The following is a 26,268-nucleotide window of genomic DNA, read 5'->3' as shown; positions in this document are numbered from 1 at the left end:
CAGCCAAACCAGGGTCCGCGGCCAGCCCTGCCAGCCAGGCGGCCTCACGCAATGGACGCCCGCCTGACCCAGTCCTCCTCCTGCTAGGAATCCAGCTCAGGATCACAACAGTGGAGAGGAAGTGCCCTTTCCACAGCTGTTACACAAAACACCTGTCTTCAAGAACCTGTCCTAAATCAACCAACCAGCTAACCCACGCTAGATAAAGGTTTCGAGTGTTTGGCTTCCCATCTAAGAAGGATGTTAAGGAAAGGGCACTTTAGGGGGAGTCAGGAGCCCTGGGTACTGACTGGCTGTGTGTTTCCAAACACATTCCCATATGGGATGGGACAGGTGGGAGTTCAAAAGGTGGGCTCTGGACTCTGATAGGCCAGGTCTAATCCCAGCCCTGCCACTTCCAGGTCGATGACTGTGGACAGGTTACCTGATACCTTAGTCTCCCCCTCACCTATAAGATGTCAAGAATAGTTGGACCTGTACCGCGTAAGGCTGTTGTAAGAGGTGAACACTAGAGACAGTAATAAACACAACGTGCTCAGCTTTGGCAAGGCACGATCAGCCACCACTACTGCCCTCACTACAACTCTCCCATGACCACCAGGCCACAAGAAAAATGACTCTAGGATCTCTAACTCCTTGCAGCCCCGTGATTTCATGATCGCTCCAAGCCGACTAGTCTTTAGAGTAGCGACCCCATGCTCTAGGGAAGGGTTGTGCGAGGGAGTGTGGGGCAGCAGCAGGAATGCTGGAGTAGGCAAGGGCATGAGGGCACAGACACCTGTACACACTGTGGGTGGGCAGAATATTCACGTTCCTAAATGTGCATCCTTTCTGACACAGCAGGCCCTTTTCCTGTATCTCTACAAAAATGTGAACACGAGCATGTGGACACGGGGGCATGCATTTGTAGAGGTTAATGGTTAGCATGCAGACTGTGGCAGAGCTTGGGTTCAAATCTCAGCTTTGCCACGTAGGTCACGTGGCCTTGGGAAGCTACTGAACTGCTTTGTGCTTTAGTTTCCCTACCTGTCACATTCCTGTCTCACAGAGTTGTGTGAAGAATGAATGTATTCACTCACAGCCCCTGGAACAGTGTCTCACACACAGAAAGCACCTGCCAAATGCTAGTTATTATGACTCTATGTTCTTTCATTCAAGAAGGGAGTAATAGAGCACTCGTGTGGGACAGATACTATGCTGGGTGCAGCCACACAACAGAGGGCAGAAACAGACCCTATTCCTGCTGCCCCATGGAGCTTGGGGTCTTGCAGTGGACAGACTTCTTAAAGTAGAGATCCACGTGCTGTAGAGTGTACAGCCCATTGTAGCAGTTTTTATAATGGTAATTTATTGAAAAGAGCCAACATTTGGCTTTAAAAACATGGGAAATGTCTCTGGTACACAGTTCAGTGAAAAATACCTGTGCTGGGCATCTTAGGGTGGAAGCTATCTGCATGCTGTCTGTGCCATGTATTATGCGCAGTGAGGTGTGGAAGTAGAGGCCCCAAACTGCTAAGTCTGCCTCCCTTTTAAGGAGCAGGAAGAGATAATTTTCTCTTACTTTATGTACTTTGAAATTACATGAATTCTTTATGTAGGCAAATATTACTTCCATCATTAAAATGTATTAAAAACAAAACAACTTTGACTTGAGACTGCAAACCTGGCTGGAGTACCCACTCCTCATCTCCACTGTGGGGCAACAGTCCCTGAGTCCAGCTCCTATCAGCTCTTAGGAGGCTGAAGTTGATGGCCAGACATGCCGGCACCTTTAGAAATTACAACTGCTTTCTATCACCCTGTGGAGAGAGTCCGCCTGGCCAGACAACTACTCCCAGTGCCACCCCAGTGGAGAGAGTGTGCAGCCGCTGACCCTAGGGCCAGCCCCTGAGTCAGCCCTCCCACTTCCAGTGAAAGCACTTCCAGCTGCCTCTCCAGTGAGGGCGCTTGACCTGGATGCATATTTACCGTATGCCACTCTAACTGCTGCTGTTTGCTTTACAGATTTTAGTTGAATATTTTCCATTTTGAACTTGCACCTTGAGGTAGTTCAATGGTAATGAAAGCAGTTTTATAAATCAAAATTTCAAAACCACAGTCTTTCAAAACAGGACTAGCAAATTACTATGCCTTATGCTTGCAAACAGCTATGCCATCCTGGTTTTCTGTCCACCCCCAAAGCAAACATTGCAGTAAGAGGCACCTAGGTAGCACATGCAAAAGGGAAGCAGCTGAGGCAACCTGCTCCGCCAAGCCCTGGGGTGGCAGAGTCCCCGGGGAGGCAGGCAGGGTCAGTGCCCACAGCCTCCAGGACCACTGAGGAAGCAGAAGACAGAGGGACTGTCCTACTGGTCAGAGACGAAGCTTGAGGTATGCCCCTCCCTTTCTTTGGGGATCAAATATCTTTACTTAGAGGAATTATTAATCATTAATAGTTCCCACGATAAAACTGCCCTGCTTTTCTGGCCAGAATTTTAGAATGAGTGCCCTTTAAAATGATTTCATTATTTTTAATGCTTTTTTTTTTTAAAGACTAATCACTGACAATGAGAAGAGTTTAAAATAGAATTTTAGGCTTCCAGATTTTAATGGTCCTAGCAAAACTCCATTGTTAACTCAGAAGCAGCTGCATACGTCTAAAAAAATCACTTTGAGATTTGGCAGGGTTTCTTAAGAAACTTGAAGCTCAGCAAAAAGTTAAATAAATTATCCTTGAAATTTTACCAAATGCTCAGGAACTCACTTCAAAGGGAATTTTGTCCATTCAGTTAATTGTGTAACACCAGCTTTCCAATAGCAAATTTATGAAATTGGCATTTTAAATATTCTATGAATGCACAAAGCTGGAGCTACCTGTCACCAGTCACCAGACAGCTCAGTTAGAGGCCTGATTACCTCTCCTTTTCTTACAAGTGAATGCCTGGAACAGTGTGGTATTCAGCCACTGATAGCATCCTGGACTCAAGAGTTCCTAACCCTAGCTTCACATTAGAATCCCCAGGGAATTTTAATGAAAAAGAGCCACCCCTGGCTCCCACCCTAAAATTAATCAAGAGTCTTAGAGGGTGGAGTGTGGCATCAAGAAGCCTCCAAGCTCCCCAGGTGATTATAATATGGAGCCAGCGCTGGGCATCACTGATGCAGGCAGTGACATTTAGCAGATCAGAGAGAAAAGATAACGTGAGCGCGTCTCCAAGTACTTGATTTGACATCTGTTCTCTGACAGCAAGCACCACCAAACTAGAAATGGACTTCAAGAGTCAGAAAGCTGTGCTGCCCTATCTTGAAAGTGACCTAGTTAACGGATTTGTTTTCCATCAATGCTTCAGAACTTTATAGTGTCTGGACAGAAGAGTACAGGGCAATGGTCCTAAGAGGGAGGCCCCACTCTGAGGCTGGTTAGAGGTCTAGTAGACCTTAGGAAAGTCTAATGCTGCATGTTCTCACTGATAAGCAGAAGTTAAATAATGTGTACACAGGGACGTAGATGTGGACGGAATAACAGGCACTGAAGATACAGAAGGGTGGAGGGTGGACGAGGGGTGCGGGATGAGAAATTACTTACTGGGTACAATATGCACTCTTTGGGTGATGGTTGCACTAAAAGCCCAGGCTTTACCACTATGTAATACATCCATGTCACAGAACTGTACTTGCACCCCTAAATTTATACCCCCAAAACTCTGTTGAGGTCAAGTTCTACCAGCATCTGATGAAGACAGCAGCAGCAAGTACTACGACTATGACAACTTCTGTCAGTCACGGAACATTCAGTTGTCACAACAGCCTCATGGAAAGACGCATCTTTATCCTCTTCTTGTAGACAAGGAAAATGGGGCTTAGAGAGGTTGAGTGATTTGCCTAACACTGAAGTACAGATTCCAAGTCACAAAACTCAACTGCAGCCACATCCAGAGAAGGGGCCTCATGACGCCCTCCAGCCTAATCCTTTGCCTCCTCTGAGTTCACAGACATCTGCTGTTATTAATGACTTCCTACTCCCGCCTCTGCTCATCTAGGCTAAGGCTCCGCTATCAGGAAGTGCTTCTTTTTACAACGTCACTTCATTCCTCAAGGTCTGGGAGGAAACTGCTCAACTCACATCCAGGACCCAACTAAAAAAGCCTGGGCCCTGCACCATCCTCCTCCCCAGAGGTAATACAGGAGCAGGGGTGGAGGGAAAGGCAGGCGGGGTGATCTCACACCCCCAGGGAGGATGCAAACACCGTAACACTGGCAACACCCACACTTCTACTGCCTGCTAATCAGATGCACAAAGACGGCCCCAGGCCTGGCATGTGCACATGGTGAATCCAGGACTGATTATTTGGTGAGGAGAACCACTGGGCTTCACTGAAACCCTCTCCTCATGTGGTTTTCTGGCAGTGACAGGAAGAAAATGGCTGGCAGCCACGGGAGGCCCCAGGGAAACCTCAACAGCGCTGGCTTCTCCAGAGGGTCTGGGCTGCTGAGGTCTATGATCAGAGAGGGTCCCTCCTCAGAGGAGGAGGAGATTTGGGGCTCTCTAGTCAGTTGAATCCCATCATGGCTCCCACAGCCTAAGATTTCTGTCTTTATTTAAAACCCTCATCATCAAGGCTCTGGAAATCCAACGACTCGGGAAGTACTGTGCGCCTCAGTCCACAGGAAACTCCAGCACCTGGCAGAATGAGCTCCATAAGGGACAAGGAGGCACCACAGAAATATTTGCTATTCTGGATCAAACGTTAAGCTAATTAATCATTTTGAGTCACACATCACTGTGCATAGCAGAAACAATACTGCTGATGTTCTAAAGACACAGTGCAGCTCTATGGGCTTGGGAGCCCCAGTGAGAGGGAATTCTGAAGATCTACAAGGCTTTTAAAGGGGTTTCGTTTCTTTCCTAGTTTACTGAGCAATGCATTTAAGGGCCCTGAACATTTGTCACTTTGCACACCTTGTTCGTGCCATTTCCCCAGCTTCAAAAAGCTCCCACGAAAGCTCCCATGCCCACCCTCTAACGCCCAGGACTGCTCCTCCCACAAAGCCTTCCTCACATCGCCCCGGCCGCCCACTCCCCACAGCCAGCATCTCCTGGGCTCACACAGCAGAGTGCTGGGCCTTAATGATGGGACCAGCTTCTCCATTCTGTCTCACACTAAGCCACTCCTCCTCCATCTTTCCCTCATGGAAAGTTCTCTGAAAGGCAGAGACAGTGATTTCTGTCATCGGGTTCTTTACAGTGGCAGGTCTTAGGAAATGTTGGGCTGAGATAAAATGGTTAACCCTCAAGATATCACCTTAAATCCTTAATCCTCAAATTATAGGCCCTATAAACAACTCTACCATGACTGATGCTAGCAACACGAGAACACAAATCCTTGTCTATTTCTACAGGAGGAGAAATAAACAGAGGGAAGGCCACTGGCCTGTAAGAAGGCCTCACTCGGCTCCCTGGGGGACGCAGCTAAACTAGCAAAGAAAGGTGCTCTGCCGAGAAAAAGCGGCCATACTTCCTCTCATTTACAAATAACATGTTGGGTTTAGGAGAGATGAGGCAAGTGGCCAGCAGACCTCTGAGGCAGGTCAGCATCTGAGTTACAGTTTGCAAGTGAAGGGGAAAAGAGCTGGGCAGGCATCTCCAAGCTGCACCTATGTGGCCTGTTGCCAGCAATACTGCAGGTGCAGAAACTCTGCGAAGGCCACGGGGTTCAGGTCGGCTCGACTGCCGAGGGGAGAGCTGTGCAGAGGACAGGCAGACACTCTGACATCTAATCACTTCACAGGCACATCGCTGAGTCTGAGACTCAAATGAATGTCTATTTATAAACTCTGAACTTGCATTCAGCAAACAGCTCTAGAAACCCTCTCTCCGTCTTCTGATCCTCAGGTGCTGAAGCCCTGGTCCCTTCCTGAGCCTGGCAAGAAGCAGGGAGGGAGAGAAGCAGGGCCTGACCCTGCTCGCTCCCAGTCAGCACACAGGTTTGCACCAGCTGCGGCATCTGAGATCACAGAACACTCCCTCCCCATGGAGGTAAAGAGCCCAGGTTTGAAGAAAGGTAAGGGCCATGACTGAGTCAAGAAGCCCCTCCACCAGGGGTCTCTCAGCCCCGCCTTCCACACTCCACAACCCCCAGAGGACACACAGTTGCACCTCACCCGCCCTTCCTATCGCAGCTCACCCCGACCTTCATACCCTCTGTGCTCCAGCCAAAGGGCCCACTGCTTCCTCCCTGAAACCTGGCCTTTGTCCACCTCCACACCTCCCTCACGCCAGTCCCCAGTGTCACATCGCAGGTGTGACACTGAACGGTCACAGCTGCGATCCATGCATCCTTCAGGGCCCAGGCCAAATGCTCCCCCAAGCCCTGTACTCCATCCCTCCTCGGCTCCCTCAGCGCAGCACGCGCCAGCCCCGATGTGCCCTGCAGCTCTGCTCCCTGGTGCTGCATTTAGTGTGAGCAGGCCTGCCCCTCCCTAGGAGACAGCACTCCACTCCACGTCCTCTCCAGCTCCGGGTTTGCCCTGGACCCAGCAACAGGCCTTGCTGAGAGTACAACATCCAAGACCCTCTGCTCAAGCAGAGACCTGCTCAGCCATCCCCTACAACGTAGGGCCAGCCTCGGGTCCACCAAGCCTCTCAATGGCTATGTGCCCTTGACCTATGTTCTTGGTTCTTCCTATCCAACGCTTCCAGATTTGAAGCAAGTCACAGACATCTTCGTCAAATGCTCCGCTGGATTCCAATTTCCACTCTGACCTGAGGCATAGAGGGCCCCAGAAAGAATAAAAGCACATTTGTGGGGAAAGTATGTGGTGAATGAGATGCTGTCGTTGACAATGGCAATTAATTTCAGTGATTGACTGAGTTCTCAGGACTCGTCTCCTGCAGAAAGTGCTCTCGAGTGCCTCGTGTCACAGTGTAGGCTGTCGGTGGGTGGCTGCAAAGCAGCCATCACTGACTCGCATGCCCCTTAACACCTGCCTAGAACAGTGAGCCGGTTTCCCCCCAGCCCCTGATGGGCTAAGCATATGGCTTCACATGAATAGCACAGGTAGGAGCCATATCAGGCGGCCTAAGAGTGAGAGTCGAGAGGAACCCTGCCCTTCAAATTCTTGCCCAATAACACTGCTCACATTGAGGTGAGGGAAACCACAGCTTTCTCTCCTGCGGTGCAAAAATACATGTCTCATCAGCCCCTTGCCTGCACAGAAATGCACTTACTGAATTCCCCAGAACAATGGTGGGCCCCTCTGACCTCCCTGGCTGTAAAGCCATCTTACCAAATACGACTCTAAACCCCAAACCTCAGGCAGAAATCCAGAGTCAGCGCCAGTGCGCCTGTTCTCTCTGTGATGTGATGTGTGCAGGCAGAAGGGACCAGATGGCTGGGAGGAGGCTGTCCCGCTCACAGCCTGGGTCAGAGTCGAGCAAGGCCTGCTGCCAGGGGTCTGCGCCGCACACTGAGTCTGTCTAGCCAGGGGCAGGACGGGCTCTACATACTGTTTCGTTTGCCTTCCTCTCCTCCTTCTTCTTCGTTCTCGGGATCAATGTCCTCAGCTTGGGTGATCCAATCCAAGTAGCCCTTTAGATCCTCCTCCAGCTGCTGTTTCTCCCGGAGCTTCTGGAAATCTCCCCGTGCTTTTGCTTTCTCTCTTTCCTTTGAGAATTCTCTGAAGGAGGCAAAGACGACAAGAGCATGTCAGGGCATCCTTGGGGAGCTGCCTCCTGAGCCGCTGCCCTGCTGCACAATGGTCTTGTGGCAGGACGCACAGCACTGAGTACAGCCACATGAGCACAGCAATGGAGCCACACACGTGGACAGGACAGAAGACAGTGTCTTCCCAAGCAAGACTGTGGGGGTCAGAGTCACAGAGCCCACATCAACACACATGCATCCCTTCTTAGAAAATGAACTCCCCTCAGATGACAGCCATGCCAAGGGGCCTCGGCCCAAAACACCATGTGCTGTCATGGTGGGCCTCTGACACCCCCCAACCAGGGGCCTGAACTCAGAGACACCCCACCTGCCCCAGAGCCTCCTCAGATACCCAGCATCACACCTCAAAGAGGAGGGACCCAAGTGGGCCAAGCTGTGGTCAAAGAGTACCAAGTTTAGGGCTTCTTCAATGCTTTTGGGCAACACTTTGCATTAATATTGTGTGCTACCCCTTTTGTCCAAACCAAGGGCTCTGAGGGAACAGCAGTCCTTGCTGGTGCCCACACCAGGCTTCTCTACACACCACCTGCAGGTTTGGGCCAGAGCAGTGGACAGAGTCAGGGCAGTCCCCACCCTCTCCACAACCCAGTTCCCCCTTCCCAGATGGGAACTCAAGCACTGATGAAGCATTACCGTTTTTCTTAACCCTTGCTACTTGCCATGGTCTTCCCCCAAAAGTCTTCCCTGCAGGAGGGGAAGAGGCATGTGATTTGCTGCCCATTTGTGGGAACACCTGCCCTGGAAAGGCTCTGGCAGACAGGTAAATGTTCCCAACTGCAGGCTGTTTATGCTACCTTCCACCATGTGTGCAAGCCTCTATGCATATATACAAACCCCACACTCACTCAGGCAAGCCTGAGAGTCAGGTGGATGATTATCCTATTTTTATATACGAGGAACCATCTGCATCTCCAACCCTGAGTTGTTATAGGAGCCAAGATATGAGCGATAGAGATTTAGTAAGTACACTTAAAAAGCTGCTAAGGAAGCAGGTGAGGTGACAGCAATGCAGTTTCTGAACACAGATCCTGAGATTCTGACACGGATTTCCTCTGTCTGCCTTCCTGCATTCATTCCAAGTCAAAACCAGTGCATCTATCTTTCAGGGTCCTATCTCAATAACCCAACCCACACAACTGACGAATGGGGAAGTGATCTGCTTTCATAAAGCTAACCCTGGCCAGGTGTAGTGGCTCATGCCTATAATCCCAGCACTTTAGAAGGCCGAGGCAGGTAGACCACCTGAGGTCAGGAGTTCGAAACCAGCTTGGCCAACACCCTGAAACCCCATCTCTTCTAAAACACAAAAATTAGCCAGGCATGGTGGCATGCACCTGTAATCCCAGCTACTTGGGAGGCTGATGCAGGAGAACTGCTTGAACCTGGGAGGTGGAGGTTGCAGTGAGCCGAGTTCATGCCACTGCACTCCAGCCTGGGTGCCAGAGCAAGGCTCTGTCTTAAACAAAACAAAACAAAACTAACCCCATATTCATACCCCTCCCTCCACTCCAGGATGTCGAGGGGCTGAACAGATGCTTGCACATCCAGTGACACTAATACTTCAGATAAGAAACTGGAATCCTCACCAAGTGCCACCCTCTGCCCACAATTAGAAAGAATCCCAGTCAGGCAGAAGTTGCAGTGAGCTGAGATAGCACCACTGCACTCTAGCCTGGGAAACAGAGCAAGACTCCATCTGAAAAAAGAAAAAAAAAATAAAAGGATCTCCCCACTTTTCAGACTCCCTGGAACCTATGCTTGGCCCTTGAGTGGTCTCCACTGTACCCACTGTGAAAAAGGAAGGAGGCAAGGCTTTGTGGATCTAGAGAGCAAGTAGGAGTCGATCAAGCCCAGACACGTGCCCTGACCTCCCAGCCCAAAGAACACATCTTGTCTCAAAAAAATAAGGACTCCAGTGTCTTGTTGTTCACACACACCACACCCTGAGAACAGTTTGGGGTTTCTAGACCTCCAGGGAATCCTGACATATGGGAAATACATAACTCAGCTCTAGGTAAATTCACCAAATGACTCTCTGAACTCTGAAAAAGTCACACTCAATCCAGAATCACATCCCTGAGCAACAGTAACAGGGCTTGGAATGTCATGTGCCTGTAGGAAAATGAATTGTATAATCTGTTTTCTTACACACACTGTAAAGAAAAGTGGACCTTCAGCTCTATTATTCACCAAAAAGTATCCTAGTACAAATCTGTTTGCATGTGTTGATTCTGAACTTAGCATACTAAATTCAGATGGTTACATACAAACAAGATATTCTTACTTTGGGTCCATATTATATATGGGTTCTTGGGAAAAAATTATGAAGATAGTAAAGGAGTTACCCTGAGAAACTTAAGACATTCATTTTATAATGTATGTAATTTTATACGTTTATTATAAAATGAATGTCCTTAAGTTTCTCAGGGTAACTCTTACTATCTTTGTAATTTTGTTTCATAATATTTTATGCATTTTTAACATTACAAATATAAAAATCTCCTTTCTAACAAGCTGCATCACTACTGCACATTTTTGGCTACTGGGACACAGTTAAGCAGGCATAAGCAAAACCCTACTCTGACTAAATTCCTAAGAGTAAAAAACCCTGCCAAGTCCTGGTTTATGACCCACTCACAATAATGGTCACTATCACAAAAGCTCACATAGCAAAGCTGCTGATACAGACCCTCTGAACTGATTTTAGACAATTCTGAATGACCGAACACTTAGCAGGCAGGTAACATTTATTGATGTGGACAGCGGTAAGATTTATGCAGTAAAAATCTGTTGGCCACGGGGTAGGATGGAGGAAGTGGGCAGGGAGGCAGAGTCCCTGTGATAAACCCAGATAAAGCCTTGGCCCTCCTACACCACTCTGGGCTCTTCGTCTGAAGGGTTGGCTTCTAGTCTCAGCTCTGCCGCTGTTGTGTTCTGAGCTTCAGTTTTCTCACTTGCAAACAGACACAACAATACCCATTCTGTTGTTTCACAGGGATTAAGCAAGCATTCAGTAAGCTGAGGCTTTGAAAAGCATAAAGGGCGGTATCAACATGAAGTTCCAATGTAGAATAGTTGCTGAATCCAGACATAAGAGAGACATTTAAAAGGCAAATGGAAGAGCTTTCTCAAATATCAAAGGTAGAAAACTTAGCACTAGCTGTGAGTGGGCTCTAAGCTGCCACAAATCCGTCAGGATTGGCGGACACATAGAAGGACACATGGGTCCTAAGGCTCAGAGTGACCGCAGTGAGCCAGCAAACTCACTGCCAATCCTGTACACTGTCTGCTCAGTTCAGAAAAACCCATTCCCATCACAACTGACCCTCTGATCCTAAAAATCCACCTCAAGTCCAAGTCACCGTCTATCAAACTTTGTGATGATGGAAAAAGATTACTCCACTTTGCATAAGAATTCTTCATATTCTAAGAATCCTATTACTAAGAGATTGTTTTACAAAGCTCATTTAATAAACCTATTGGTAGAAACCAACAGACTTCTGCAAGTGATTAAAAATCCAACAATTGTTATATGCTAGGAGGCTTCTTGTTCCAAACCAGAATTTTGATTATGGTGTGTCTGACCAAAAGATAAATAAGAAGTGCCTGGGGAAAAAAAATGGCAAATACAGTGTGCTACCCTTTGCTCACACTGGGAAATAAAATGCACATATTTCTCTAGGATGTATCTAAAAGCAGAAAACGAGGGGCGGGAACGAATTAGGCAGAAGGAATCAAGGTTGCAGTGATACTCTTAAGTACATCTTTTTCTATAGTTTGACTTTGGGAGCCATGCTAATGTTCTTCACCTTAAATTTTTTTAAATTAAGTCAGTAAGGATGAGATGAAGGGAAAATACTCCTAAACTGAAAGTGAATTGAAACAAATCTGTAATTCAAATGAATACCACAACCAGACTGAAGGAGGAAGACAAAACTAATTCAAGTAGCTAACGGCTATCTGACGATATGCTCCCAGTTTTGGACAGGATTAGAGGGATGAACAGCAAGCAAATGCTGAACTCTTCAGTAGCTTTGTTTTTTGTAGTGATGCATGGGAACCGCTGGTGGGCAAAAGGGATGAGAAAATGGGGGCCCTTGTTTACACAGTAAAATATGTTGAGGAAAAATATTTGACAATCACATTTCTATTTTTACTTTTATTTTTGAGACAGGGTCTGGGCTCTGTCACCCAGGCTGGAGTGCAGTGGCATGACCTCCACCTCTTGGGTTCAAGTGGTTCTTGTGCCTCAGCCTCCCAAGCAGCTGGAATTACAGGTGTGTGCCACCACATCCAGCGAACTTTTTGTATTTTTAGTAGAGACAGGGCTTCTCTATGTTGGCCAGGTCAGTCTCAAACTTCTAGCCTCAAGGGATCCACCCGCCTTGGCCTTCCAAAGTGCTGAGATCACAGGCATGAGCCACTGCGCCCGGCCAGTGTTCTTGATGCTTTCATTGACATAAAAGACTGATGATGTTTAAAAAGTTTTCATCTTCTGAGAAGATGAATCATTTTCAGAGTTGGTGTTTCCTAGCTTTTAATGACTAGGTTGAGTTATCTGCCATGAACAGAACACAGAATTAGCAGCTGAGCCACCCCACACAGACCACACCTCAGGAACTGTTTACATGTGGCACTTACCCTGAGCAGGAGACTGGGGTAGGGATGGAGTGAACGAAGGCGTCATCTGTCTGGTCAGGTCAGATCTCTCCTTTCCGACCTCTTCCCCCTTGAACTCTGCATTCTAGCCATCCTAATGTTCACTCAGCTCCCCCAAGGCATGGAGCTCTTTCAACACCAGGCCACTGTGCATGCTGTTCCCCACATAACCCCTCCTGCTCTTCCACATTCCATCCTATTCGGCTGGCTCAGGACACAAGGACTTTTCTCTAATGTCTTCAGAGTCCCCTGGCTTAGAACCCTGCTTTTGTAGAATTTATTTCACAGTCCTGCAATTGATTATTTAATATGTTCTTTTACTCACCAGACTGTAAGTTCTGTGAAGGAGGGGCTGTGTCTGTTTTATCTTGGTATACTGGTTCCTGGTATCACAAACCCTAATCATTAGTAGTTGCTTGATAAAAACTACCTAAATAATTGCTTTAACAAGCATGGGCTTTACATTAATGATGCTCAGATCAAAGACTGCAAGTTTGGGCTTTGTGCTGGGTGTATTTGGCCACAGTGCGTATGTAACTTCCACCACCTAAAACTACACCCATCATGCCATTAATAAACAAAACCAAAAACAAGCAGAAGTCTTGTATAAGTATTAAAACACATACATATATACATATTATATATATACATATACATATATATACACACACACATACACACACACAGAAATAAAGTATCTGAGGCATCTGAGCATGAAATATGCCTTCCTTTCACTGTATCTCCTTGTTTGAGGACAGAAGAGCTTGTCTCTCTTTGAAGGGTTAGTTTCCATGGCTACCAAAGATATGCCAATGCTTCTAGCATAAAATTTTTCCCAAGGATGAGAATCCATGAAGGTTGCATGCTAAAAGTTACAGACTTTGTTTCAATCTTTTTAAAACTTAAATATGTTTTAAGAGGGACTCTTCAATTGGGAGGCCAAGGCGGGCAGATCACCTGAGGTCAGTTCAACACCAGCCTGGCCAACATGGGGAAATCCCATCTCTACTAATAATACAAAAATTAGCCTGGTGTAGCGGTGCATGGCCTGTGATCCCAGATGCTCGGGAGGCTGAGGCAGGAGAATCTCCTGAACCCTGGAGGCAGAGGTTGCAGTGAGCTGAGATTGCGCCATCGCACTCCAGCCAGGGCAACAAGAGCAAGACTCTGTTTCAAAAAAAAAAAAAAAAAAAAGGTATTCTTCAAAAACATGAGCTCTCTTGTCTGCCATCACTCTCTCTGAATGAAACAGATCACTTAATCACATGAGCCAAACCAATATCATCACATATCTTCATGACAGGTTTCAAATACTGCTACTTAAGAAGTCACTTCATAAACACACCCTGCTAGACTTGTCAGATTCCAGTTTTTCAAGAAAAAATAAGATGTGCACATGAAGCCTGGCTTGGGAAGGTGGCAGAATCACCTAAAATGAACATGTCTGAAGGCACCAGCAACTGCAGGCCATGGGCTACTCACATGTCAATACAGTTTGTTGTGTGACGGGCCTGGTTACAACTGCCAGAATGAGCTCGTGGCTGGATCTGCTGTTCAGAGCTGCTAGGGGTTCCCACTATGGAGGAGCAATATGGACACAGGGAAGGGGCAGAAATTGAACTCCCTGCTGGTATATCCCCGAAGCAGTCACTGTAGGAAATTCAGCCCAAATCTCACTCGTAGGCCACATAAAGGCAAACTACCCTGTGAGCTGCATCAAGAGTGACAGGAGTTTCCCCCACAGGGGGAGTGCCCATTGAAAGGTGCAGTGGGTGGGAAGCACCCAGACTTGGCTGATGAGAACAGGCGAAGAGCACCACATCCCAGGGGTGGGCTCAGGGATTGGGAGATCCACCCTCAAGCAACAGGACCCAAAAGGAGCACCTTAGCTCGAAAGAGACTTGTCCACAAGCAGATTCAAGAGGAAAAAGAAACCAATTTCTCTGAAGCCTCTATCCCACGGTTCCACTCAGCTTTGGGTAATTAATTTCAGGAAGAGGAAAAAAAAGCGACCAAGCATAGAGCTTTGAGAATAGAGCAGCCCAGGACGTCTGAGCACAGACCCAGGCTGGGAAGACAGGGTCCCACAGCGGGTTTCCTCTCACCAGACAGAGGATGAGCTTCCAACTGATGAGAAAAGCAGCTTGGACTCTGGAGACAGACAGTCCAGATTTAATTCCTAGCTTAACTACTTACTAGCTGTGTACATTTTGAGAAAATTGATAAATCTCCCTGAGTCTTGATTTCCTCATCTGTAAACTGAGGAAAGAACACTTACCTCATCAAAGTAGTGGAGAAGATTAAAATAAACTGAATCAAGCACAGGATTATAAGCAATAAAAAAAAAATTCTGGCTGGTGCAGTGGCTCACGCCTGTAATCCCAGGGCTTTCAAAGCCAAGGCAGGATAGCTTGAGGCCAGGGACCCAAGACCAGCCTATGTAACGTAGACAGACCCTGTTTCTACAGAAAAACTTTTAAAAATAGCTGGGTACAGTGGCATATGCCTGTAGTCCCAGCTATTTGGGAGGCTGAAGTGGAAGGATCGCTTCAGCCCAGAAGTTTGAGGCTGCAATGAGCTATGAGGGCACCTTTGCACTACAGCCTGGGTGACAGAGCAAGACCTTATCTCTGTAAAAAAAATTTTTAAAAAGGAAACAAAAATTTTCTCATACAATCCACATCTCCAGACTTGACAATCAAAATCCAGAGACCTCTTCTTATCTGAGAGGCACAAGCCACCACAAACTTCCACATCTATGTCTTCCCTTCCATCTCCACCTCTGCACCCCTGTGCAGACCCCACCCCTGCAGCCCCAATCCCATTGCTGCAGCCCCCACCCCCAGGGCTCTAACTCCACTGTACTCTGGGAGGTGCCAGCTTTACCTTCTAGGCACAGCTGTCAACCATCACCTTATTTCAAACACTCTGACAGCTCCCACAGCTGAAAGAAAAAACTCACCTCCCTCAGTGGGTACTGCCAACTGCACATCCACTCTGCCTACCGCTCATCAGCCAGCACGGAGCACCCTGGCAGCCTCACCATTGCACTCACTGGCTGTGACAAGCATGAGGCACCTGGTCCCACTTTCTTTGCCACTTGCTTCCTTTATCATCCTTATGAATCCTGTCTATCCTTCAGTGCCCACTGAAGCCCAGCTTCCTTGGGGGAGGCTCTCTGACCTGACCTGCCAACCCTCTGCTCTGCTCCTAGGGCATACTGACAGGCACAGATTTGATGCTAAAACATCCCTGACTGATAGCCGAAGTGAGAGAGAGTACAGCTGCTGGAATCCACGCTGGGCCCTGGAATTCCTGGCACTTGTCTGTGGGCCTGTTTGTAAGTAATAGCTCATGATTCAAGGACAGGTGAGCCTCTGGGGACAGCACACCTCTGGGAAGGTGGTATGCTCTCACCCACTGATTTAGAATCCTTCAGATGCAGCAAAGGTCTCCAGGACTCAGAGACCCAAAGCTGCCAGCAGGCAACTTAAACCAAGATTTATTTTAAAGCAGAATTTCGAGGGAATGATGGGTTCAAAGTGGATTAATGTTTTATCCCTGAACCCAAAACCAAACTCATGACAATCAGACTTGGAGAAATCAGGCTAATGCGCCAAGTGCCTCTCCAGGTCTTGAGAGGATGTGGGGCGCTGGAGGGAAGTGCAAGTGAACATCCAGATTGCAAATGAGACGACTTTTTCAGCTCACAGAAACGACCTCTGAGAAGGAGACCACAGTCAAGCCAGTGTGGAGCTCCCACACACTTGGAAAGGTCCTTCTGTTCATCCAGGCCCTTCCCATCCATTCCTCTCCTTAGTTATTAGGATAGCTCTGTGAGAAAAGTCAGAGATGGGCCGCTCCAATTTTAGGAAGAAAATGCCTTGATTTGGAGAAGTGAAGTACACTGACCAAAGAAGTCATGCCTCTAGGAAATACAAAGCCAGCGCAGGAGCCAGGACTTCTGACCCCTGCCTTTGTGCTCCCCCTACTCCAACAGAGAAACCTGTAACCCCTCAGACAGCAGAGCCCCCGCAGGCCAGGGTGGCACAGCTCGCAGCCAGAACACTGCCTCAGCCCAGCTGGGTGGACCTCCACTCCAGGCCGAGTCTGTGGAGACTGAAGCTTCCAACAGCCCAGACCAGGGCTGTTGGACAACAATACTCCAGGCTGAGCAAGCCAGGGTCTTCCAGCTGAGGCCCCGCACCCACAGAAGAAGCACCCGCACCCAGCCTCCGCTATCTGTGCTGCTGCCTTGGGTTAGACACTGCCCAGTCCCAGGTCACCTAGCGTGCCATCTTCGAGACCCCTCTCAACTTGCTTGTCACCAACTCAGCCTTCTCCTACTTCAGTTCTGCCCTGCCCCCACCAGGGTTGCTCTCCCACACCTGCAGCCTCTTCAAAGGGGTCCCACATTCTTGTCACTTTGTGATCCCTGCAGCCCTTACAGACCCAGCCTACCTCCAGCCTCCAGGCCTTCCTGTTCCTCTTCATGTCCAGGGCAATACTCCCTCACCCTGCTATAAAAATCAAGAAAAACCCTTGTCCTTTCAGGATGGTACCAGTGGGCCACATGCCCTCCTCCAGTTCCTCCTCATCGTCTTCTGCTGTCCTCAGGAAATGAGGATTTCCACTACTGGCTTGTGGCCTTCCGCTCCATCCCCCATTCTACAACCTCCCTGGGGGACTCCAACAGCCCCTGATGCCCTCCATCCTAGCTTGTCAATTCCTCCACAAGTCTCCAATGACCATCTCTTCCATGCTACTTCAGCCACCCGATCCCACTGTCACACTAAACTTTATCCTCGCCAAATTATGAGTTCAAGCCTTCATCTCTCTGACCACAACCTTCTCTCATTCCAGCTGACTTGTTCAATTATTCCCGCTAGACACATTTCTAACCTTTCTCAAGTGTCCAGTCCACTGATGTGTTCATTTTTTGTTAGGTCCCTCCTTTCCTCCTTATATACCTTAAATATAATGATCTGTCATCTCAGCGACACCCTTGCTAACATCCTCAGCTGTCTTCCATCTTTTTATGCATGCACAGCTAGCAAAATGCTCACAGCTAGCAGACTTCTCCTTTTCTATTCAGTTAGCAAAAAGTGCAAAGCTTCCCTTTCTCCATGTCTGGATAAGAACAGCCAAGCATGGTTACAGAAAGTCACACAATGGGAGCGGCTGACATCAGAACAGACTCAAATCCAATAGGACCTCAATGTTACTGATCATCTATCTTGATTCTCTGGTCCAATGACTGCCTAATTCTCTGCAATGATTGTTCTGAGCCTTTTCCGACTCTCCTCAGACAAACAACTGCCACCTACCCCTCAACTCCCACAGTTAACCCTGCTTCCTGTTACAGAGAAATTAGGAATTAAGGCAGGAATACTCTCAGCTTCCTACTATCAAACCCAACTCATATCTGCCTCATCTTCTCTTCCTCTCATTCCAAAGAAAAATACCTTCTCTTAATACTGTCTTCTGACATCTCAACAGATTGAGTTTTCCAATCCATGAACATATATCCTTCCATTTGTTGGGGTCTTTTAAAATTTCCTTCAGCAAACTTTTACGTAGAAGAGGTCTTATACATCTCTCATTACATTTATTCCTAGGAGTTTAGTTTTTAAATTTTTTTGTATCTTCCATGTCTCTACATTTGGAACATATGGAAAACAGTCATGATGGCTGTTCATATGTCCTTTTCTGATAACTTTAACATCTGTGTGAGTTCTAGGTAGGTTTCAGTTGATGGAGTCTTCTTACTATGGGTCACCTTTTCCTGCTTCTTTGCATGCCTGGTAATCTTGATTGAATGCCAGGCATAAAACCGTGTTCAGTGCTAGATATTTTTGTATTCCTAGCAACATTCTTTTGTTTTGTTCTGGGATGCAATTAAGTCCTTGAATCAAACTGTTTGATCCTTTCAAGTCTTGCTTTAATGGTTAGGTCAGGTCAGTCTGGAGCATCATTCAGTCTAGGCTCAAGACCGAGACATCATCTTTTTGGTACTCAATCCAGTGGCCCACCGATTACGAGTTTTTCCAGTCTGGCTGGAAAACAGGCAATACCGGCAGGTAGGAACAGGCAATATTCCTGGACCCATGTGAATGATGAACACCTCTAATAGATTCAAAATCTTTTTTTCCTTAGTCTTGGGTAGTTTTCTCTTACATATGTGCTAAAAAGTACACTGAATACTTAGGAGTCCCTCTGCTTATCTCTAGAGTTCCCTGTGTAATTCACTCCTCCCTGGTACTCTGTCCTGTATACTCAAGCCACCTTGTTCTCCACAGACTATAAACTTCATCTTTTAACTCAGGGAGACCACAGGGCTCCACCTGGGATCCCCCTCTGTGTACCATGGCCCAGGAGCTCTCTCAAGCCAGTAAGCTGGGACAACCACGGGCTTATTTCAAGCATTCCTGTGTCTCGGAGATCACTGTCCTTCATTGCCTAATATCCAGTGTCTTGAAAACCATTGTTTTAGATATTGCCCCATTTGGTTTTGTTTATTAGAATAAGCTTTTCGATTTCTAAAAGAAAGGCTATTGAGATTTATAAATGGTACAACATTGAACGCATAGAGGAAAACAGAGGAAAATGGACATCTTAACAATATTGAGTCTTTCAATCGATGAACATGGTATATTTTCATACATAGTTGTTTCAGGTGGGAGGATAAATCTAATTCGGATACTCCATCTTCACTAGAAGCAGAGGTCTCTTAATTCAATTTTAATGGTATTTTGAGATCACCTCTACTGAGGTACAAAACACAAAAAATAGAATGTATACAATTCAAAGTATACAGTTTGGCTAATGTTGGCACCTATGTAAACAACGCCCCAATCAAGATATAGAACTTTTAAATAACACCCTCCCAGCAAAAGTTGTCTCATTCCCCTTCCCAATCAACTCCACCTCCCCCCAGAAAACCAATGATCTGCTTTCTATCACTATAGATTAGTTCTGCCTGTTCTAGAACTTCATATAAATATGTTCTTTTCTTTCTGGCTTCTTGTTTTCGAGTCTCATTGATAACGTTGTATTAGTACTTCATTCCTTTTTATTGCTGAATAATATTCCAACGTGTGATTATACCACAATTTGCTTATTTACCTATTGACATTTGATTTTTTCTAGTTCCAGCTACTATAAATAAGGCTCTATGAGTGCTTATGTACCAGTCATTTTGTGGATACAGTTTTCATTTCTCTTGGGAAAACACCTAGAAATGGAATTGCTTGGCCATATGGTAAGTATATGTTTAACTTTATGAGACACTGACAAACTTTCCCAAAGTAGTTGTATCCTTTTATGTTTCTATAAACAATGTACGAGCATATCAGTTGCCACGTACTCTTGATGACACTTGGAAATAGTCTTTTTGATTTTAGCTATTGTACTACGTACCTAGCAGTTTCTTGTTTAACTTGCACTTCCCTCATGGTTAATGATATAAAATATCTTTAATGTATACTTACTGGCTACTCATATACATTCTTTTGTAAAGTATGTTTTAAAATGTTTTGCCAATTTTTGAGTTGTTCATCTGATTATCTAGTTATTAAGAGCTCTTCACATATTCTAGATACACAGATGTAAGTGCTGTATTTTCTGCCGGGGTGGTTTCCCTTTAAATTTCTAGTTTTTGGAGAGCAGAAATCTATTTAGAAGATACTTACATATTTAGCTTTTTAATTAGATCTATTATTTATTTCAAGTTTAATGTTTGTGTCTGGTATGACCTGAGCATCACACTTCTTTTTGCAGATATACAGTTTTTCCAGCATTTTTTTTTTTTTAACTAAAAGGAGTATCCTTTCTCCACTGAATTATTTAGTACCTTTATCAAAAAGCAATTGAACACATAAAGCAATTTCTGGATTTGTCATTCCATTCGATTGTTCTAGTCATCTATCTTCATGTCAAACATTGTATTACAGCTTTACGGTAAATCTCGAAACCAGCAGCGTAAGCCCTCCTGCTGTGTTATTTCTTAGGATTATTTTCGTTATTAGAGATCATTTGCAATTATATACTAGTTTTAGAATAAGCTTGTCGGTTTATAGAAGAAAGGTTATGGAGATTTATAAATGGGACAACACTGAATGCACAGAAGAAAACTGACATCTTAACAATATTGAGTCTTTCAATCCATGAGCATGTTATATCTTCATTTATTTAGATCATTGTAATTTTACTACTCAGTGTTTTGTAGTTTTCAGTGTAGAGTCTATCAAATCTTTTCTTATATTCATTCCTAAGTATTAGGAATGCTATTGTAAATAATTTTTGATGTTACTGTAATTTTTAAAATTTCGTTTGCAACATTTGCAGCTGGTATACAGAAATAGAATGGAATGTTGCATATTGACTTTGTATCCTGTCACCCTGCTGTACTCACTTATTAATTCAAGTAGGTTTTTGGTTCAATTATTGGGGCTCTTTATGTAGACAATAATGTCTGTAAATAGAAAATTTTTTTTCTTTCTTTCCAGTCTTTCTGCCTTTTATCTTTTTCTTGCCTTCATACTTTCAACAAAACATCAAATAGAAGAAGAGAGAGAAAAATGATTTATTTGTTCCTAATATTAAGAAGAAAACATTCAGTCTTTCACCAGTAAGTATTCTGTCAGCTACAGGTTTTTTTGGTAGATGATTTTTCAGGCTGAAAAATCTGCATTCTTTTTGCATATTCCTAGTTTGCTGAGTTATTATAAATGGTTATAGAACATTGTTAGTAATGTTATCTGCATTTATTGAGGTGATCATATGACTTCCTCTTTCATTCTATTAATATAATAAATTAGTTATTTGATTTTCCAATGGTGAACCAACTTGGTCTTTCTGGCATAAATCCCACTTGGTCATGAGATATTATTCCTTTCATCCTGCTACATTCTATTTGCTAATATTTGAGAATTTTTGTGTCCAAATTAATGAATTAATGAAGGATACCGTGCTTATTATGTCTTTGTAAAGTTTTCATATTGAGATTTTGGCCTCATGAGTTGGGAAATGTTCCCTCTAATTTTGTTCCCTGAAATAATTTCTAGGGATGGTATGATTTCTTTCTAAATTGGCTGACATAATTCACTTTTGACTTCCTCTAGGCCTCCAGTTTTCTTTGAGAGGTTTGTGATTCTGAATTCCATTTAAAAAGGTAAATATAGGGCTCTCCCGATTTATTTCTTGGTAGGCTATGTATTTTGTGGAATTCGCCTGTTTCTCCTAAGTTACTAAATTTGTCATAGAACAGTTTATTCTCTTACTATTTTAATGTCTGGTGGTATCTGCTCTTTCATTTCTAAAAGTGATAATTTGCTTTTTCCTTTTTTGATTAGTTTTGTTAGAGATTTATCAATTTTTATTAAGTTTTCCAAATAACCAACTTTATAATTTCTGTTTTCTATTTTATCTCCCTCTGTTATCTTTTTTCTACTTACCTTGAACTTACTTGCTCTTCTTTTTCTAGATTAGTAGATAGAAACGCAGATCACTGAATTTAAACCTTTCTTCCTTACTGATAAGCTATAAATGTCCCTCTAAGCACTGTTTAAATGGATCATACAAATTCTCAGCTGGTTTTATCATTCAATTTCAAAATATTTTCTAATTTTTTTTTTTTGAGTTATAGGTTATTTAATTTCTAAACATTTAAGGAGGTTTATAGACAGCTTGTTACTGACTTCTGTTTTAAATCTACTGCTGTTAGAACAAACATACTTTGTAAAATCTCAATCGTTCAACACCCACTACCTTTTCTTCTTCTATTTTTTTTTTTTTTAAGACAAGGTCTCACTCTGCTACCCAGGCTGGAGCACAGAGGCATGATCACAGCTCACTGAAATTTCAAACTCCTACACTCAAGTGATCCTCCTGCCTCAGACTTCTGAGTAGCTGGGACTATAGATACACACCACATTGCCCAGCTAATTAAAAACACCTCTGTTATTTTAGAGACAAAGTCTTGCTATGTTGCTCAGGCTGGTTTCAAACTCCTGGCCTCAAGCAACCCTTCTGCCTCACCCTCCTGAATCACTGGGATTACAGGTGCAAGCCACAGCACCCAGATACTACATTTTCTTGATCACCTATCTCTGTATCCCCCTATCCATCTGTTAATTCATCTTATCTTTTTGAAGCATTTTAAGGTAAGTTGAAGGCATAAGAACACAGCATATTTTTTAGAAAATGTAAATTTGAATCTCATCACTCCCTGCTTAAAATTCATCTGTGGGTTCCCTTACCATTCAGCTAATGACAAAAATCTGTGACACAGTCTAAAGGTCCTAGGTGACCTGGACTCTGCTGGCCAGTCTCTCTTCTTTTATCTGCCTCCCTCTCCATCCAGCTCCCCGGGTTCCTGTCACCCTAGCTTCTTTCAGTTCCTCCAGAGTCCTCTGCTCCTTCCTACTGTACTGCCTTTCTGTGGGTTTTCCCTTTGACTGGAATACCCTTGCCCCAGCCTCTTCTCCCACCTTGCCTGGACATGGTGACTACTCATTCTTCATTTCCAGGAGGCTCCTACTCACTAGACTGACAGCAGTTGTGCCTGTTCAACCCTCTCACAGCACCATGGACCTTTCTTTCAAAGCATTTATGAAAGTTTGTAATTGTCATTTTGGCTTCCATTATTAGACATAAGCTTCATGAAGAAAGAAACCATTTCACTCCACCAGTGTAACTGCAGTGCTTACACGGTACCTACATCCCATCATCCTAACCCTGGTGCCTACATCCCACCCCACTGTCACCCCGGTACCTACATCCCACCAACCTAACCCTGGTGCCTACATCCCACCCCACTGTCACCCCGGTACCTACATCCCACCAACCTAACCCTGGTGCCTACATCCCACCCCACTGTCACCCCAGTGCCTACATCCCACCACTGTAGTCCCAGCGCCTACCTGGTGCCTACATTCCACCAGCATAACCCCAGTGCCCACCTAGCAGGGCACTTGGCATAGGAACTGAAAAAAAATTCATTAAATGAATAAGTCATTTTTTAGGAAGTTAAGAGAGAGGGGGAAAAAAGATCTAGCAGGATTTTCTGCTTCTTATTCGTCTGTTATATCAAATTCAACTGCCTCCAGGCCAAGCACAGCTGCCCTATTTCCAGAGAGGTGAGGAGCAAAGTCATCCAGAAAGCCCTCCAAAGACAAAAATCCACAGTTCCCCAATGCTCTTCTAGGCAGCCAATCTAAATTCTCATAAGACTGTGGATCTTTATGTTCATTTGATTCTCAAAAATACAGCTCTGAATATCAAAGCTGTTTTATTATTTCCAGAGAAAATCTCCTTAATAAATGGTATCTTTAAGGGTTTAACACCAACACCTCACTCCATGCATCTCATCTCACACACCAGGGCAGTAACGATGGCTCTCCTTTGCTTTGTGGCACTGTGAATGCTGTCTCATGTGGCAGGAGGATACTTAGGGCGTGGGTGCATACATCTGCTGAAATATTAAAATGTTACCCAGAAAAGGAGCTGTTGAACTTTAACAAGGAAGAGTTACCTACATTACAGATCTACTGGCCTTTGTATACCAAGCTGCCCTGCAATACCAGTATTTGGTCTCTGTAAAAGCAATTTTACCATCCTATAAAAGAATATTACACAAAAGAGGGAAAAAATTGGCATAATGTTGACTGTAGCATCTTAGAGGCAATTATCAATTTGTTTCTCACAAGTCAAATTATTAAACTCATAAACATCCTTTTAATTGTAAAAGTAATGGCAATTGTTAATGCTACTAATTGAATAGGGAACACAGGAAAATTATGGCTTTAATTTCAACTATTAAGGTAGCAACAGCTTTATAAAGAGCTAGGTCTGTGCGTGAAAGCACTATAATGAATTCTCTTCCCCTAGGATTTGGGATGAACAGATTCAACAGCCTGCCCTGCAACACCAATACCCTCAACGACCTCCCTCTTCTAACCTGCACATAAGCAACCCAGAGTACAGATGGAGGGGGGGACTGCTGACGGAGCAGTCAACTCAGCACAGAGCTCTCCATCGGCAAAACGGACTTCCAGGAGGGCACATGTGGCCAGAGGTGCCTCCTGGGTCCTCAGAGGTCTTTCTGTACATTATTTTTTTAAAAAAAAGAACTTGGTCAGGAACAGATGATAGCCACAGCTGACAAGTGAGAGCTCTACTGGATCTGTTGCTAGTGCCTGGCTGCTGTCCACTGCTGTTGCCAGGGAAACAGACGTCAGCTTGATGGAAACAAGGATCAGCGAAAACTTTCACTTACCTCGTTTCCACTGATCCCGACAGCCATTTCTATGGTAACAGCAGCTGCAAGCCAGCGGCAGAGAGGTTACCACTCACATGTTAATGTCAGGTGTGGCTACCAGCCTGTCCACTTCAGGTACCATGGTACCAACAGCACCAGGATCCAGCTGTCAGCTACCCCTGACAGCTGTTAAGTCTGCAACAAGAAAGTTCAGTGTTCAAAAGTATATATAAATGTTTAGCTAGGTTCTTCGTTAGAAAAAGGAAATTTAGCACTCTTTCATTTAAAGCCAAATCAGAGCTTAGTTACTTGTTCTACCAAAGCCAAGCCACGGGAGGGTACTGAAGGACCCTGAATCTTTCCGGCACCCTGACCTCAGCATGCAACCCCATTCACAATATTACTTCACGGTTCAGAAAAAGGGACATCCAACTGCTAACAAATCTTTCACGTATTAGCCTCTTCAAACTAAAGACAAATCCGGCTAAATGCGGGGAAGTACTTTGCTACAAGTAATCATTAAGGGTGTCTTTAGCATTCTGTCAGCTTAATCATCACTACAACATCTAGGAAGTTACTTTTTAATCATTAGCACTATCTACAAAGAGTCCTCCATTGTCCCTTTATTTTTAGACTAGACTTCTGTGTGCTTTAGTAGCCATTAGCCAAAAATTCTCTGTTGACCAAGATATGGAATTAACTCACTAATGCAGTACAGTTTTATTCTGAATATGGTGACAAATCATACTGATAGCCTGGCTACCCCAGGACCCCAATAACAACTGTTTCAATTTTGTAAGTGATGATACCATTCTTTCACATTGCAGACATATCAGAGGTGTGTGTATGTATGTATGTGTGTGTATCTATATACATATATATAACAGAATTAAACTGCCCATTTTCTATCAGTAGATGCTGGTAAAGTGCTGAATGAGAGAAAATTTTTTTTTAGGCAGTTTTGCTCTTGTCACCAAGGCTGGAGTGCAATGGTGCAGTCTTGGCTCACTGCAAACTCTGACTCCCAAGTTCAAGTGATTCTCCTGCCTCAGCCTCCCAAGTAACTGGGATTACAGACATGTACCACCACACCTGGCTAATTTTTGTATTTTAGTCTAGACAACATTTCACCATGTTGGTCAGACTGGTCTCAAACTCCTGATCTCAGGTGGTCCACCTGCCTCGGCCTCCCAAAGTGCGAGGATTACAGGTGTGAGCCACTGTGCCCAGCCAAATAAGAAAAAAATCTAATCTCAGTCATGAAAAATATATAAGAATGCTTATTCCCAGAAGGTATGTCTCTACTTAGAAAATATTCATGAGTGATACAACCACTATCTACTGGTGTGTTTTGCCTTTTGAGCCACCATTCAAGTAGAAGACATCAGAGATTGTCTGGCTATTATTAGTATGAATTAAATGGATGGAACCCGATTCCATTATGTAAAATTCTGGTAGAGTCAGTCCACAGCCCACCAGCACCGGCACCACCTTCCCTCTTGACACTCCCCATCCCATCCATCTTTGTCTTAGGAAACTAAAGCTTCCTAAAAGCAGCCATGCCTGAGTCTTTGTCTAGGCCCCTGGTATTCAATTAGACAGAATGGGGTGTAGAGGGCTAGATTAACAAAGAAAAACTAGTCTAAA

General features: G+C 44.9%; 1 protein-coding gene and 1 long non-coding RNA gene across 19 annotated transcripts in view; one reads left to right on the top strand and one right to left on the bottom strand.

The window, feature by feature from the left end:
- CACNA1D (calcium voltage-gated channel subunit alpha1 D) overlaps positions 1–26,268 on the bottom strand; it is a 319,931-nt gene that overhangs the window by 103,389 nt on the left and 190,274 nt on the right. For all 18 annotated transcript variants that reach the window (XM_012460740.3, XM_012460745.2, XM_012460736.2 and 15 more), the window contains one exon: positions 7,487–7,656. In XM_012460740.3, the coding sequence (XP_012316163.2) occupies positions 7,487–7,656 (170 nt within the window). The remainder of the gene's footprint in view (positions 1–7,486; positions 7,657–26,268) is intronic.
- LOC135270834 (uncharacterized) lies at positions 2,153–6,578 on the top strand. The gene is made up of 3 exons (XR_010338990.1): positions 2,153–2,370; positions 5,873–6,041; positions 6,464–6,578. It is a non-coding gene; the product is annotated as an uncharacterized LOC135270834 (long non-coding RNA).

Source organism: Aotus nancymaae, unplaced genomic scaffold (genome assembly GCF_030222135.1).
Source record: "Aotus nancymaae isolate 86718 unplaced genomic scaffold, 86718_ANA_hifiasm-v0.15.2.pri h1tg000067l, whole genome shotgun sequence".
Classification (NCBI taxonomy): domain Eukaryota; kingdom Metazoa; phylum Chordata; class Mammalia; order Primates; family Aotidae; genus Aotus; species Aotus nancymaae.
Note: the sequence above shows the minus strand (reverse complement) of the source record. Positions and strands in the feature narration are given on the sequence as shown.